We start from the raw sequence: 14,857 nt of genomic DNA, 5'->3' as shown, positions 1-14,857 counted from the left end.
GAAGCGTAACCAGAGCGCTCGTCCTGCTCTCTCGGATGTTGAACTGATATTTTTCCCTCTGCAGATCCTTTATTAAATACCATTAACTTTACAGCCACTATTCCAAGTATCTGCCCAGTGGGAAGTGTCTGAAGAACACGAGGTAGCTGTGGCACCGTTCAGAGGCTTTGCAGTCCTTGATCCACGGAATTCCAGCACTGCCAGGATTTAGATGCACAGTCATCATTAACTTTTATTTCCCAATGGATCTCACAGCTTGTTGCCAAGGGATGGGTTGAACAAAATGCTGTGGAAGGTCCCTTTGGACAGCTGGAACTCTGCTGTCCTCCGGGAGAAGAAGGGGAAGATGCTGGGATTCATCTCCAGCGGCAAGGAGCTGCTCCAGCATGAGGCTTAAGATCCCAACACGTCCTCCCAGCTGGAAACCTCTTTACATCACTTTACCAGAGCCTGTTCGCTGCCCTGCGCTTTGAGTGGGAAATAAAGGCACTGGGAAATGACTGATTCGGGGATGTTTTCCCTCTGCAATCCCAAACTGAGCCTACAAAGGGCTCGTGGGTGCCCCTGGAGCCCAGGGCTCTGTGGGATTTGTGGCTGCAGAGCTGTGTTTAAACACACACAGTTCAAACACCCGGGGAGGGCTTCCACAGCTCTGCTACGGCCACAGCTTCATCTATAAACTGGAAACCCACTTTGATCTCTGCAAACAAATGTGTGTGGGTTTATACACAAATAAATGTTAAACCAACAGTTTATTTTGGGGACCGAATGGCTCTGCTGAGAGCTGAAACATGAGTTGCTACTTAGATGTGAATTTTCTTTAAAATGGATGTCAAAAATAAAATTATCCTTTTGTGAAGTTCCACTTGCACCAACAGAGTTCCAGCTCAGTGAGTGCTGCTCACGAGACTTTCCACGGAGCCACAACCCAGTGGAATATCATCCATGTGCTGCAAACGAGGGAAGGCAGTTACAATTAAGTGATGTTTTGCATTAATTGTATTTAAAGGTTCGCAGTTTGCTGGTAGCCAGGGTGAGGTCAGCTGTTCCTGTGTCTCTTTGTGCAAATCCTGGTGGAGGGAAAAAATATTATATAAAGCTTGAAGTCTTCTGTCCTCCTTTCCATCACTGCACATCCCCTTTCCAGCAAGGTTTCCATCACCCTCATTCTTGGCATTGCCTTGCTGGCAGCAGGTGCAAGGCCAGGAGGACATTTAGTGAGGAGGAGGAGGATGATCTCTATGTCCTTCATCCAGTCGTGCCCCTTTCAGGGAGCCCCCAACTCCCCTGAAGGTGTTTTGGTTTCCCTGCTGCTGGGAATGATGGAGACAGTGGCTGTTAATGGGTGATGGATTCATGGATAACAGGAAAATTTAATTTCCTGGTTGCCCTCCGTGATTCCAGCCCTTCTGTGGGGACGTGCACGAGGTAGTGATGTTCCAAGGGTCAGACTGTGGGTTTTCCTTCCCACCTCTTCCTTCTGCATCTCCAGCCTCTGGAGAGAGGGCCAGCACTGTCAGCCTGTGTGGCACAGACAGCCCAGGCTCTCTGGGGCTGTTTAACTCAGGAAAGAAATTGAAGAGCGGGCAAAGCATTCCATGAATCCATCGGGGTTTCTTTACAACAGGAGCACTGGGCCGAGCTGGACGGGCAGCCAGGGGACCTGGAAATGCTCCTCACATACACAGAGCCCCAGATTTCAGGGTGATTGATGGAATTCACTCGTCTGGCTCCTTCCTGGAAGTTGTCATTCAAGGGGCAATGGCAGTTTGCTTCCAAGAGGGGTTTTCAGATTATTTATTCCCAAGAAACACAGAATCCCAGACTGGTTTGGGTTGGGAGGGACCTTAAAAATCATCTCATTCCCCAGCCATGGGCAGGGACACCTTCCACTGTCCCAGGCTGCTCCAAGCCCTGTCCAGCCCGGCCTTGGGCACTGCCAGGGATGCTCCAGGATGCTTCTCTGCAGGAACTGGAACTGTGTTTAACCATTTTATACATTTTTCATGTGAGACTGGTCTAAAGACTGCCCACATTTCCTGCCTTGCTCGGTGTCCCAGGGCAAACATTGGGAAGCACAGAGCGAGAGAGCTGGGATGGACATTTGGCCTGAAATTATTCCCCAGGACTTCAGTGATAAGAGCCACACTCAGCCACCATCCAAGAGCCTCAGGCTGTAATTTTCTTAGATCTTTGAAGCTAAACAAGGTTGTGCCAATTCGAGAGCTGTACAGAAATCAGGAAAAATGCAGTTTGTGGGCAATGCGTTTCTTCTGTGCCCAAACCTGGATTTTTTTTGTTTGTTTTCATTTACATTCTGCAGCTCCTTTCTGGAAAGCCTGGCTGGAGGCCATCCTTCCATCCTCCTCCTCAGAGCACAGGAGCAGGGGGGTGCTGCCCACAGAGGGACCCAGCACAGCTTCCAGAACAACTTGCAGAATTCTTGTCGTTCTCCTCCAGTTTTTGCAATTTCAATTCCACGTTTAAATTATGACCATCTCCATTTTATAGGTGTTAAAATACAAAAAGTCTGAGCATTTTTCAGGGCCAAGTTGGACAGGGCTTGGAGCTGCAGTGGGAGGTGTCCCTGTCCATGGCAGGGAGTGGGATGGGCTGGGTTTTAAGGAACCATTCTGGGATTCTCTGACTTTTAATTGCAAATGGCAGAACAAAAATTCTTCTTTCTGCCCCAGTTATTCATACTCTTGGCTACTTGAGCCCCCAACATTAATCCACATCTCTGCTCCAAGTTCTCTGAACTTAGGCAAGACAAAAATTCACCTTTTCCTCCTTGACAACATTTGAAGTCCATTGAACCCCCACAGATTTCCCCACATGAATGACCAACCATTGCACGAGCACATGGGAAATAGTTCAAAACAAAACCAAATCCTGGTCACTGTTTGTTTTTATTTTCCTGAAAACTAAGTGGGACACTTAAAGAACTTGTGCACAACTTGAAAAAAAATTTAAATAAATTCTTACTTTAAGGAGCCCTGGAGCTAAATCACTCACAGGAGTGCTTCACACAGAATTCAGCGTGACCCTGGCCGTATCTTGGCTAATAACAATTGGTTTGAAATATATACGCTCCTTTTCTGAGAGAAGGCTTAATTCATCTTTCTGCAGGCCCGGAGCGAGAGCTGCCACCCTGTAAATCTGCCTCTCCATTGTTCCACAGACACAACTCGGGGCAGATGTTACACAAGAGAGCTCGGAGGGAAAATTCACAGGCATTTCCCCAGCCCGGGAAAAGAAGTTCTTGATTAGAAGCAAAATGAGTTCATTAGAAATTAATCCAAATTCATTACATCTGAACGTAAAATAATGCATGAATTGCAAATGCTCCAGTTTCCTTTAGCAGTATTAATGTGGTTCAATTAGTTTTGAAATTCATACAGAATCCTTTACCTGGGCAGGAAAATATTGTAAACGGCTTCTGTAATTAAACTGATTACACATGTAAGAATTGTCATCTGCTTAACGTGACAAAGCTCTTTGTCAGCTGCATGGAACAGGCACAAAACCCACCAAGGGTCTGTCACACCTTGTGTGGCTGCAGGGGTGGAGGGCAGAGCTGCCACTGCTTTCACCGGGTCAGGAGCTGGCCTGAAAGCCATCAGATCCCATCGGGAAATCCTCTCCTGCAGTTCCAGCAGTGTGGGAATAGCACAGATCCCACTGGGGGTATTGGACAAGGAGGACAAACAGCTGAAAACTGAGCAGGAACCCTGTGGATGAGCTCACATCCCTGTGCAGAGCGAGGATGGGCATTGTAGCCATGGCACCTCTGTAAATTAATGGCTCTTAAGTAACTGGGGCAATCTCAGCTCAACAAAGTGTTGGTTTAGATGGGATATTGGGAAGGAATTCCTCCCTGGGAGGGTGGGCAGGCCCTGGCACAGGGTGCCCACAGCAGCTGGGGCTGCCCCTGGATCCCTGGCAGTGCCCAAGGCCAGGCTGGACATTGGGGCTTGGAGCAGCCTGGGACAGTGGGAGGTGTCCCTGCCCATGGCAGGGGTGGGATGGGATGAGCTTTAAGGTCCTTCCATCCCAAACCAGTCTGGGATTCTGTGATTTAAGATGCATCACACCCAGCTAATTCCTTAGCCTGCTGTTTCCTTTTTCTTATAGGGTCAGGATGTCTCCCCAGCAGAATTCCTGCTGCAGTCACCAAAGTCACTGGAAGCATCCCTGAGTTTCCTGCACGGGGACAGCAGGAACATTCACATGTGGTTCCCATTGTCCTGCATTTAACCTCTCGGAGATATTTTGGGGCAATTCTTTATTTACATTTTCTTTAACAAAGAATATGTTTACCTTTGTCCTAAAGATTACCACATGGCCAAACACTTCCAAATCCAAATATTTCCTAAACGAGAATCTGCATAATAATTAGAACGTGTACATTAAGTGGAGGAGTGGTGAAAAAGATGTTGTGAGTGTTCACAGGGATTTTATAACGGGACCCGGGCAGCATCTCAGCTCCCAGCAGATTGCCAGGCTGGGGAAGTGCAAGCCAAGTTTCCACTGCTTAAATATTTACTCAAAGGACAATGAGAGGGTGGTGAGTGTGTTGTTGTTAATAATAACAGTTTGCACACTGCTGTCTGTGCTGGGGTGCCAAACCCCCTCCTGGATCCTCTGGCACACTGGGAGGGGAGACCACCTGGGCCAGCCCCCCTCAGAATTCACTCACTAAATTAAAATGACTCCAAGGAAAGTTGTTGCGTCTCCTTCTGGTTGCTTCCAAAATGCTGATGCTTTTTCTAAGAGCGGAGCATGCAGAAACAGGGCAAGGGAGAATGGCTTCAAAGTGATAGAGGGCAGGGAGAGATGGCATATTGGAAAAAATTCTTCCCTGCGAGGGTGGTGACGTCCTGGCACAGGGTGTGGCTGCCCCTGGATCCCTGGCAGTGTCCAAGGCCAGGTTGGACAGGGCTTGGAGCAGCCTGGGATGGTGGAAGGTGTCCCTGCCCGTGGCAGGGGTGGAATGGGATGAGATGAACTTTAAGGTCCCTTCCAACCCAAGCTCTTCCATGATTCCATGATTCTATAACACACGGACAATCCTTATTTCCCAAGCATTCTCTCTTGCCTGAGCTGCTCCTACAGGGGTGACCCCACCCCCGTGTGTGAGCTCCATCTGGAGTTCTCATCAGTGGTGACTGGTGGGTCGTGCTCTCCTCCTGTAAGGAAAAGAAAACAGTGGGTTGGAATTGTTGTGGAAGCAGGAATGGTGGCAGTGGCTGCCTGACACGGGAGTGATGAAATGTTTCCCCTGTCACAGAGAGCGTGGAGCTTGTCAGCGTCTCCCTGGAGCTCCAGGGCACTGCAGGGGCTGGGTGAAGGAAGGTGACTGGAGGTTTAATATTGTTAATAGAGAGAGCAGAAACTCTGGGGTCAATGTGACCCTACAGCCAGTAAGTTCTGAGCAGAATTCCCATTCCACAGTGGTAGGAGACCTTCATGCACACCCAGGAAGCCAAAAGGCTCCAGTGACAATTCTGGTGCAGGGGACACCTTGAACTGGGCATCCCAAACACCACAGCTGGATGTGGACAGCTGCTGACCAGTTTACCCACTGCACAGAAGCGCCTGGGGGTGCTTCCTGCCTCATCCAGAAGATGCAGAATCCAAGGTGGGAGTTCCAAAGAGCTGGCAGGGGGAGGGGGATGTGCAGGCACCTGCTGCTGGAGCTGCACAGAGCTGGGGATGCCCTGCAGGACCACGGTGTGACCCCACGCACGCAGGGGTGCAGCACTAGGGTGGGTGCCACGCTGCCACACGTGGGATCTCAGCCTGAAGGGTGATGCAGCTGCACTCCTGAAAGCATTGCTAAAACTGTTCTCTGTTCCCTAAATGAGCTTGAGGAAGATGTTCATAAAGCTCTGGCTCTCTGTTTTACCAACTCCAGCTTTACATCCTCGGTGCTTTCAGGGTGGCTGCAGCTGCTGAGAAAGTCAAACTGCCCCTCATTCCTTTGGGGCATTTTTACCTCCCCAATCTGGTAATTCTCTCCCAGAATTTTTCCCTGGGTGATTTTTACCTGTGTAAAAGGAGGCTGCTGAAAGCAAGTGGGTGTTTCATGAGCAGCATGCCTGACGCACAAAGGCCATAAACCCTTTGTTATGAAGGAAAACATTCCCAAACACCTTTCCCTGAACAGAGAAAAGCTTCCCTTCCCTCTCTAGGAAAAGTTGAGGCTCTGGTGAGCACAAAATGACACTGCTGGAGGAGAGGCTGGCTCTGCAGCGCAGGGCAGGAGCCGGCTGTGGGCACGGCATCGGGGATGATTCGGCAGATTCCCGCAGATCCTGCAGGCAGCAGCGCCTGGCACGCACAGCCTTTCCACTGAACCAAAACCCGGCCTCACATCGGGAAGGGGTGGGGTTTGGGTGGCTCATTGCCTTGTCCAAGCGGGCACAGTGTCACCACAGCGCTGAGGAAGATGATGGGCATTGGTGGCTTTGCTGGTTCTACCATCAGGAACTCGGGCCAGCCCCAGAATCGGGAGGAAGTGGCAAAGCAGCACAATTGCATCCCAAAGCCCACAGTCTGCCACCAGAGCAGCGAGACTCGGGGTGCTGAAAATGCTGAGGATCTCCTTCACTCACACCAACTTAATTGCCTAAAGAACACCTGGAGAGAGGGCTGGGGGCTGGTGTAAGGTGTGAGTAGTGACAGCTCCCGTTGCTGGGAACACTGACTGGATCCTCCAGGAAAACCAGGGGCAGTGGCTGCTTGAACGCAGGAAAGGTTAAAAATGAGCACAACTTTTCCAGTTCCTTGCAGAACTTTGCTGCCCACCTCAGAACCACAAAAGTGATACAGATCTGCTGCTTTTACTCCTAAACTTACGCAGGAGGTGACCTTTGAGGTGCCCTTTCACCTGCTGGCACCTCACAGTGAAGGAAATCAGGCTCAGAAATAGTGAGTGACTGAGGTTTCAAGGGCAAACAAAACAGGAACAGCCACGGAATTGGACAAGTCTCAATATTTACGGGGCAGGAAGGAGCACAGCGTGTCCTGTTAGCACAACACGTTATTTATCCCGTGGCTACCCAGCCACAGCTCACTCCAAGGGCTGGCTACCACAGGGGCTCGGGTGCTTGTCCAGTGCTGCTCCTCAGAAAGGCGACTTTGAAAGCCTAGCCTGGAATAAAGCTGAGCTGTGAGAGAACAACTCGAGACACGGCAGGTTTGTACACAGGATTTAGCGTGTTTTCATGCAGGTTTATGCACCGTGTTTTCTCCCCTTCTCCTTTCCGGCATTTTTGTGTGGAGAGCGGAGATCCACGCAGGAATCTGAGCTCCCTGTCACACATCTGTGAGCTCCCTGCCCCGCTCACCTCACTCGTGCTGCTGCAGAGAGACAACAAAATGTGGAAACTGCTCCTTCAGCCCCGCGGAATCTGCATCAGGTCCTGCTGGGAACACACCAAGGGCTCTGCGAGGACAGAAACAGGTGTTTACTCCTTCCTACAGGATTTCTTGGATCCCTTCTCCAAATCCCCTTCGCAGGCCAGCATGTCTCCATGTCAATCCCACACAAAAACTTTATCTCCAGGAAGCACAGATCGTGAGCGCTGGCTGCCTCGTGAAACACCCACAATTAAATCTTGGGAAATCGACGGGATTTTACAGAGCTTCAGACACTCTAAGAAATAAAATAGGAACAGAAGAGTCCTGGCCAACTTCTGTTGGCCTGTAGACTTATTAGGCATTCCAGTCCAAGGAAACCAGGAATGTAAGTGTTCCCGTCCAAAAACATCCCGTTAAGGCTATTTTATTTTAATCACAGCTGTGCTAAAAACCACGCAGTTCTCTTACACCATCCAATCCCTTCCCTGATAGGATGAAAGCCCATTTTTCCTGACTTTTTATTGCAACCATCTTGAAGACGGACGTGCCAAGAGCTGAGCGCAGGTGTGAGGTTCCCCTTGTACACACCCCCCAAAAACCTGCACAAGGTTGTTGGGCGACTCTACCTGAACCAGTTGTGCTTTAAGCAGAGCAGGTGGGACGTGACAAGTTTATTTGGAGGAGGGAGAGGGTGTCTGAGGCAGGTTCTGAGCCGCGGGGCTGCGATGCTCTCGTGCTCATATTAATGAACTGCTGCGTTCGGGGATCAATCGACACCACCGGTACTTTTATTGACTTTATAATTAGCAGCATCTTACTTTTGCTGGAATAAAGCCGTTTTACCTAGCACAAAATCTATCATTTCCAGCTCGTTATTAGCATAGAAACGGCCGAGCTGGTTTGACTCTGGCTGCTCGCGGGCCTCGCCGGGAAGGCTCTGACTGTCCCTGTCCTTATCCCTGTCCTTATCCCTGCCCATCCCGCGGGGACACCTCGGGCTCTCCCGCCGCTGCCCGCGGTGCCGCAGCCGGCCCGGGGGACCCTTCCCAAGCCGCCCCAACCTTTCCCAACCCTTCCCCGGCGAGGGGCCCGGCGGGGGCTCGGGGGGCTGCGCATCCCCCGCCAGCCCCGTCCGTCGCTCACGCCGGCGCGGCTCCTCCCGCTGGGATTTCTCGGAGCTTCCCAGCGCTCCCGGAGGAGCGGGAGGAGAATCCCGACCTGGAGGAAGCGCCCAGCCCGGAGCCCCCCGCGCCCACCGCGGGAGCGCTGGGTCGGAGCCGACGCGGTGCGGGCTCTGCCCGGGCGCGGGGGGTCCCGATCCCCCCGGATCCCTCCGTGGAAAAGATTGCGAGCCGTTCCGCTTTCCTCGCTTTTATTACCTGAGGGAACCTGACAGAACTCGTAAAGACACAATTGCTATAGAGCTTCCGCCGGCCGGCTTGGCTGCCACAGAAAAGCCAACGCGAACGCCGCGTCCCGGTTTGTGCAGCCGAAACTCGGGAAAAACTCAGAGAAAGTGGGGGAAAAAAGAAACTCTAAACAAGCTGCGCGGAGGCGAGCGGCGCTTCCTCGTCGTGCTGAGCGCTATCGGCGTGTCGCGGTATCTACGGAGCAGAAAGAAACGTGCGAGCGCTACAGAAGGTGTGAACACGGAAAAGAAAGAACATCACCGATGGCTGGACACCGACAGTCCCGGCAGGGAGCTGGAACCGTCCCCCGAACCGTCCCCCCTTCAGTCAATAGGTCGCAAAGTGTCTTAAATTCATTACTTGGCACTTATTGAAATTCGTGACGTCGAAAATGGATTAAAAAAGGTGAAGCAAACCTGAGTGAAACAAAATATATTGTACTGACAACAAATGCAATGAGATAACAGCATCTTGCTTTCTTTTTTTTTTTTTCTTTTTCTTTTTTAAATAACTTAAAATACACTAGAAAAAATATGGTCAATATAAATAATTTTGTTTTCATGGAGAACAAATAGATACAAAGCCCGTCCATACCAAAGTTCGCGTAGAAGAGCTTTCCCCCTGTCTTGGCAATAAGCATGAGGGTCTGATGACAAAATCTGGGATAACAATCACTGACTGCAGGGTACCCCAGGTTAAATAGCTATACGTCTCTCAAATAATAATAATCATAACCAAAAAAATCACAAGATTACGTGAATAGATACACCTTTATGAGATAAAATGTAAATGTTTGACAGTCAACTATCAATTCACAAGTTATAGCCAAAATAAACTTTGTTCGTGTGTATCAACATATTTTACATGTACCCAGTACCTCTTATCGGAATTTGCCGTGGTGTCAAGTGGTGGTTGGGAATTAAATACTCTCTCTTTTTTTTTCCCTTCTTTCTTATTTTTTCATTTACTTTTGCCCTCAGGACAGGAGAGACCCGGCAAAGGGAAGCAAACTCCGCTCTCCTGGCGCTTTCCGCTCCCTTTTATTTCAGAGGTGGGACAGCAAACGACCAACAAAGATTTAAGAGTGGAAAAGGTAGCGCTTGATCTCCCTCTCTCTGCCTGCTTCCCTCCAAGATTAAAGGAGAAAGAACCCAGCCACTTTTGTTTGTTTGGTTTTGTGGTTGTCTTGTTTTTTTTTCTACTAAAGATGAGGGTGAAGTGCAAGTGAATCAAAGGACTCCATCAATGAAATACAAATACATGCAACCCGGAATGCTGCTGGAGGAAGTATCCCGGACAGTTTCCCATTAGAAATTCGCAGAGAAATCACTGTCTTTTTTTTTTTTTTTTTGTCTTTTTTTTTCCCCTTCGTCGGCGGCTTTTTCTCTTCTTTTTTTTTTTTTTCTTTTTTTTTCTTTTTTGTCGCTATTCCAGACGTGGTTGTTAAACTCAAGTATCTGATGCAACGTGAAAGGAGGCCCGCCTCTCTTATCAAATTTCTTGTATTAAAGTGAACTTCGCAGAAAAAGGTCAGTTTCAAAACCTGTGAACTTCCCAGCTGCGCGTCCTCTAATTCCTTAAATAAGTATATATCTCCCGTCCGTTTCTCCTCTCCCTCGTTTCTTTCTTTTTTTTTTTTCTTTTTAACTCTTTTTTCCCTTTTTTTTTTTTTCCTTTTTTCTTTTTTTTTTATTGAAAAAAAAAAAAAAAAAAAAAAAAAGAAGAAGCGCGGTCACAGCCCCAGGGCGGCGGCGTGTTTCTTGGCCTTCAGGCGGAGGTCGGCGATGCTGGAATTCTTGCTGGTGGTCTTGGCGGCGGCGGCGGCGGCCACCACGGAGGCGGCGGAGGCGGACTCGGCCAGGGTGGCCAGCGGGAGCCCGAAGGGGGGCGCGGGGAACATCATGTAGGGGGCGTGGGCCAGGTGCGGGTGCAGGTGATGGTGCGCGTGGGCCACGGCGCTGTCCAGCTGCAGCTGCGCCTGCACCTGCGGGGACAACGGGAGGGCCCGTGGGGCCGTGTCACCGCCCGGCGCCGCCCGGCCTCCCGCCCGGCCGCCCGCCCGCGCCCACTTGCCTGCTGGAAGGGCATCCTCAGCGCGCCCACGTTCACGTAGGGAGCCACCCGGCAGGCCTCGAACTGGGTGGCGGCGCCGATCAGCACCCCTGGGGAGGGAGGCAGCGGCGGGGTCAGCGCCGGGACCCCCCCGCGCGTGTCCGAGGCGCGCCCCCGCCCCCGCCCCGCTACCTTTGTGCAGTTGGTTCTCCTGCTTTCGGCACTTGGCTCGGCGGTTCTGGAACCACACCTGCGGGGAGGGGGACACGGGGTCACGGCCGCGCTGCCGCCGCCGGGAGGGGCAGACCTCAAATAAACCCGCCGAGAATAACAACAGCAGCAGCAATAACAATAATCATAATTATGAGAATAATAATGAAATTCCCAAGCCCCACAACCCCGCAGACAAAGACGCCCGGGTGCGCTCCCCGCCCCCCCCCCACCCGGGCAGCCCCCGCTGCCGAGCTCCGACAGGCCAAAGGAAAAGAGCCAAACCCCCCGAAAATCGCCACGCGCGGAGTGCACGCCCCAGGGAAATGATCTCCCGGGCCCCGGGCTCCTCTTTCCACATCAGACTCCCAAAAGGCTGGAATCGCCCCTGATATCCAACACTAACGGGCGATAATGGCCCGAGAAGCTCGTGCTCATTAATAAATAAATTAATTAGCTTTCTCTTGCAGAAAAACTCAACAACAACTGAACAACTGAGTTTAATGACTTTTTTTCTTATTTTCTTTTTTTTTTTTTTTTTTGTGGGGGGTGGAGGAGAATTACGGCCCTAAAACCTTCACTACAAAGAAGTTTCGAATGTCTCTGTTCAGTGGAGTGTAGCACAGAAGGGGAATAATTATCTCATTATCATCATAATCTAATTTGCTTGCACCGAAGAGGCTGCCCCGTTAGACAAGAACACACTTTTAATATTGGAAATGGAATCGTTAAAATAAATTCCCAGCCTTAAGTTCTGCTGGCTTTGGGAAAGGAGGGAGGGATAGGGGGAGAGCCGGTCTTAAAACATCCCTGTATTAAACCAGGGCTCTGCAGCGCATCCCAGCAGCCACATCGACCAAGGAATCCTTTCCCCACGGCCAGGGGGAAAAAAAAAAAAAAAGAAAAAAAAAAGAAGATGAAAAAAAGAGATAAAAATTGCATTTTTTGAGGTCTTACTCGAAGAGACGAATATAAACGGGAATTTCTCCCGCCCTGTCATTTTCTCCAGCCAAGGAAAATCTGCCCAAGAGCCACGTTCGCCCTCAGCCCTCCCGTGGAAACGCGCCTTCCGTCATTTACAAATTAGAGCAGATACGAGGCAAAATATTATTGAAAAGCGTTTTTTTTTTTTACCGGGAGGATTTCTAGGGAATGGGTTTAATCTATGTAAATCTCCGAAAGTTATTATGCACCCTGCGATTTGGCATCATGGGAGCGCGGATTATGCGCCGCCGCCGCCTCCTTTGTCGAGCACCTCCCTGTTCCATTTTCCACAGCCAACAACTTTTTGCCTTGGTTTTGTTAAGGTTTGGTGAACAGAAACAAAAAAATAAATTTAAAAAAAACCCCCACGAACAAACACAAACAATTAAAAACCAACCAACCAAAAACCAACCAAGCAACCAGAAAAATAAAAGCAACCAAAAAAAAAAAAAAAAAGGGGGGGTGGGGGGGAGAGAGGGAAAATGAAGACTTTTTAAAAATTATTTTTATTTTTTTTTCGTGGTTCAGGCTCTGACAAAAGCTGCTCGTTTTGAGTTTTTCGGCTCCCCGTGCCGGCTCTGCCTCTGTCCTTACAACCTTACACGATGCAGGGAAACCCCCCGAGGACGGAGCGCATACTTGGGTGCAGATGGTGCCTGCGAGCACAAAGATTGAGGGGGAGTATCTGTTACAGCGAGACTTTCTACCAGCTGCAGATGTTCGGGGCCTAGAACTGCTCCATGTGTTCAAACAAATAATGACCATCATTTTCTCTTCTTTTATTTTCAGAACGGAAATACACCGGAGCAGCTACATTTGTTCTCATTTGAGGGATCCCCTTCCTCCCCGCTCCTCAGCTCATCCCGACAAAACTCGCAGAAAGCAGCCCAGGAACACGTTTGGAAAAAACTTTGGGAGGGTGCAAAGCGCAGGTTAAATCCAGAGAAGCCGCGGCTTCCTGGGAGGGGAGAAAGCTCAAAATATCCCGGGTTTATCCCAGACTTTCTGTATTTCTTAAACCCGAACAAAGCACCTCGCTCAGTTCTCCTGCCGTTTCAACATTTAAGAACTACGAGGAGAAACGGACTGAAAATAAATCTATTCTTGTTTCACTTCGCGGTTCCTAATTCAGTTTATGGTCGCGACATCCATGAAGGGAATCGGTGCGTCCATGGATGAGCCGGGCAGCGGGGACCGGGAACGCAGCCCCCGCCAGCCCCGGAGCCACGGGAGCGGCTGCCGAGGCAGGGATGGAATAACCGCGGAGCTGGGATAAAACACGGCCGAACGAAGGGGCTGGGGACACGCGGGGAGACAAACGCCGGGGAGGCAAAGCCCTGCGGGGCCGTTCGCAGGTTTGCTGGGTGAAGTTGGGCGCCGGGGAGCTGACTCCTCTCCCTGACAGAAGGATGGGGCTCTTCCCCATCATCTTCCCGGCTCTCCCACAGCTGCCCCTTCCCCCGAGCACACGCACCCACGCGGGCGGGCACCCACGCGGCCCCGCAGCCTCGGCTACCTGCACCCTGGCCTCGGAGAGCCCCAGCCGCTGGCTCAGCTCCTCCCGCATGAACGCGTCCGGGTAGTGGGTCTCGTCGAAAAGCCTTTCCAGCTCGTTCAGCTGCTCCAGGGTGAAATTCGTTCGGCTCCTCCTCTGCTTGATTTTCGTCTGCCCTTCGTCTTCCATCGCTTTCGCATCCTCCTTGCGCTCCTTCAGCTCTGGGGACACTGGGCACGACACAGCAGTCAGAGCGGCGGGGCCGGCACGCCGGGGCCGGGGGCACCGGGGCTCGCCCCGCTCTCGCCGCTCCCGGCGGCCGGGGGATGCGGACGGGAGCCCCCCGGGGCCGGGGCAGCCGGGAGCGGGGCCTGTGCGCCCGGGCCGCGCTAGGCCGCCTCGGCCGCTGCCGTTCCGGGCTCCGCCGCTGCCTCCGGTAACCGCTGGCGGGGAGAACGGGGTCCGCACCGAGCCCTCCCCTCCGGCCCCGCCGCGCCCCCGGGGGATGCGCAGCAACAGGTCCCCGGAGCCTCCGCCGGCCGCCGCGGCCCCTCCGCGCCCCGCGCTCCCGCGGGATTCGTTTTTCCTTGGTCAATTTTCGGCCGGAGACGCGCCCCGGGCCGGAGCGCGGGCCCCCGCACCGACCCCCGCGGGGCCGCCCGGCCCGGTCCTGCCCCGGCCGCGGCTCCCCCGCGGCACCGATTGCCTTTTTCCAGGCATCCGTTCCAGGGATGCTCCGGGCGCTCCGCCGGTCCGAACAAAAGGGAGGCAGCGACCCGCGGGTCCCCGCAGCCACGGGCGCGGGCCCGGCCGCCTCCCGCAGCGCCCGAGAGCGGTGGGCGGCCCCGGTACCGGCCCCGCGGTACCGCGCGGAACACCCGCGGGGCGGAACTGCTGGGAGCCCCGGGGCCGAGCGTGGGCAGCGCGGCCCGGCCCCACGCGGGTCCGCGCACCCGGAGCCGCGGGGAACGAACGGGCCCGCGGGGCCGGGCTTTCGTTGGCGGCGCGGCTTCCCGTGGGATGCCGAACGGGAACAAGATCGCGTTCTGAGCAAGTTAAATCCGGGTTCAAATATTTTAATCTAAAAACTTCGAGGCTGGCCGCGGATCTCCCGTGGCTGGGAGAGCCCGGGCAGCCGCCCATCACCGCCGGGCACAGCCTCCCCGCCAGCCCCAGTCCACCCGCGACCGCGGGCCGCTCCGCGCGTACCGACCCCGACGGGGGAAGGGGAGGAAGGGGAAAGGGAACGGGAGAAGGGGGAGCCCGCGGTGCCACCGTTACCGTCGCTGAGCTTGGGGGTGGCCGCCTCGGCCGCTCTCTCGGCGGCGGCGTCGGGCTCCCG

The 14,857-nt window shown here is 52.7% G+C and overlaps 1 protein-coding gene across 1 annotated transcript in view; it reads right to left on the bottom strand.

The window, feature by feature from the left end:
* Window positions 1–8,720: 8,720 nt before the first annotated feature.
* SHOX2 (short stature homeobox 2) overlaps window positions 8,721–14,857 on the bottom strand; it is a 7,070-nt gene continuing 933 nt past the window's right edge. The window contains exons 2-6 of the mRNA XM_042042399.1: window positions 14,215–14,561; window positions 13,537–14,101; window positions 11,019–11,076; window positions 10,848–10,936; window positions 8,721–10,758 (exon numbers count right to left, since the gene is read on the bottom strand). Of these exons, the coding sequence (XP_041898333.1) occupies window positions 10,507–10,758; window positions 10,848–10,936; window positions 11,019–11,076; window positions 13,537–14,101; window positions 14,215–14,561 (1,311 nt within the window). The 3' untranslated portion in view covers window positions 8,721–10,506. The remainder of the gene's footprint in view (window positions 10,759–10,847; window positions 10,937–11,018; window positions 11,077–13,536; window positions 14,102–14,214; window positions 14,562–14,857) is intronic.

The sequence above is a fragment of the Corvus kubaryi genome, unplaced genomic scaffold (assembly GCF_017639235.1).
Source record: "Corvus kubaryi isolate FWS band 111438036 unplaced genomic scaffold, C.kubaryi_AGA036_p1.0 37397, whole genome shotgun sequence".
NCBI classification, from domain to species: Eukaryota; Metazoa; Chordata; class Aves; order Passeriformes; family Corvidae; genus Corvus; species Corvus kubaryi.
This window is presented reverse-complemented; position numbering and strand designations above follow the sequence as displayed.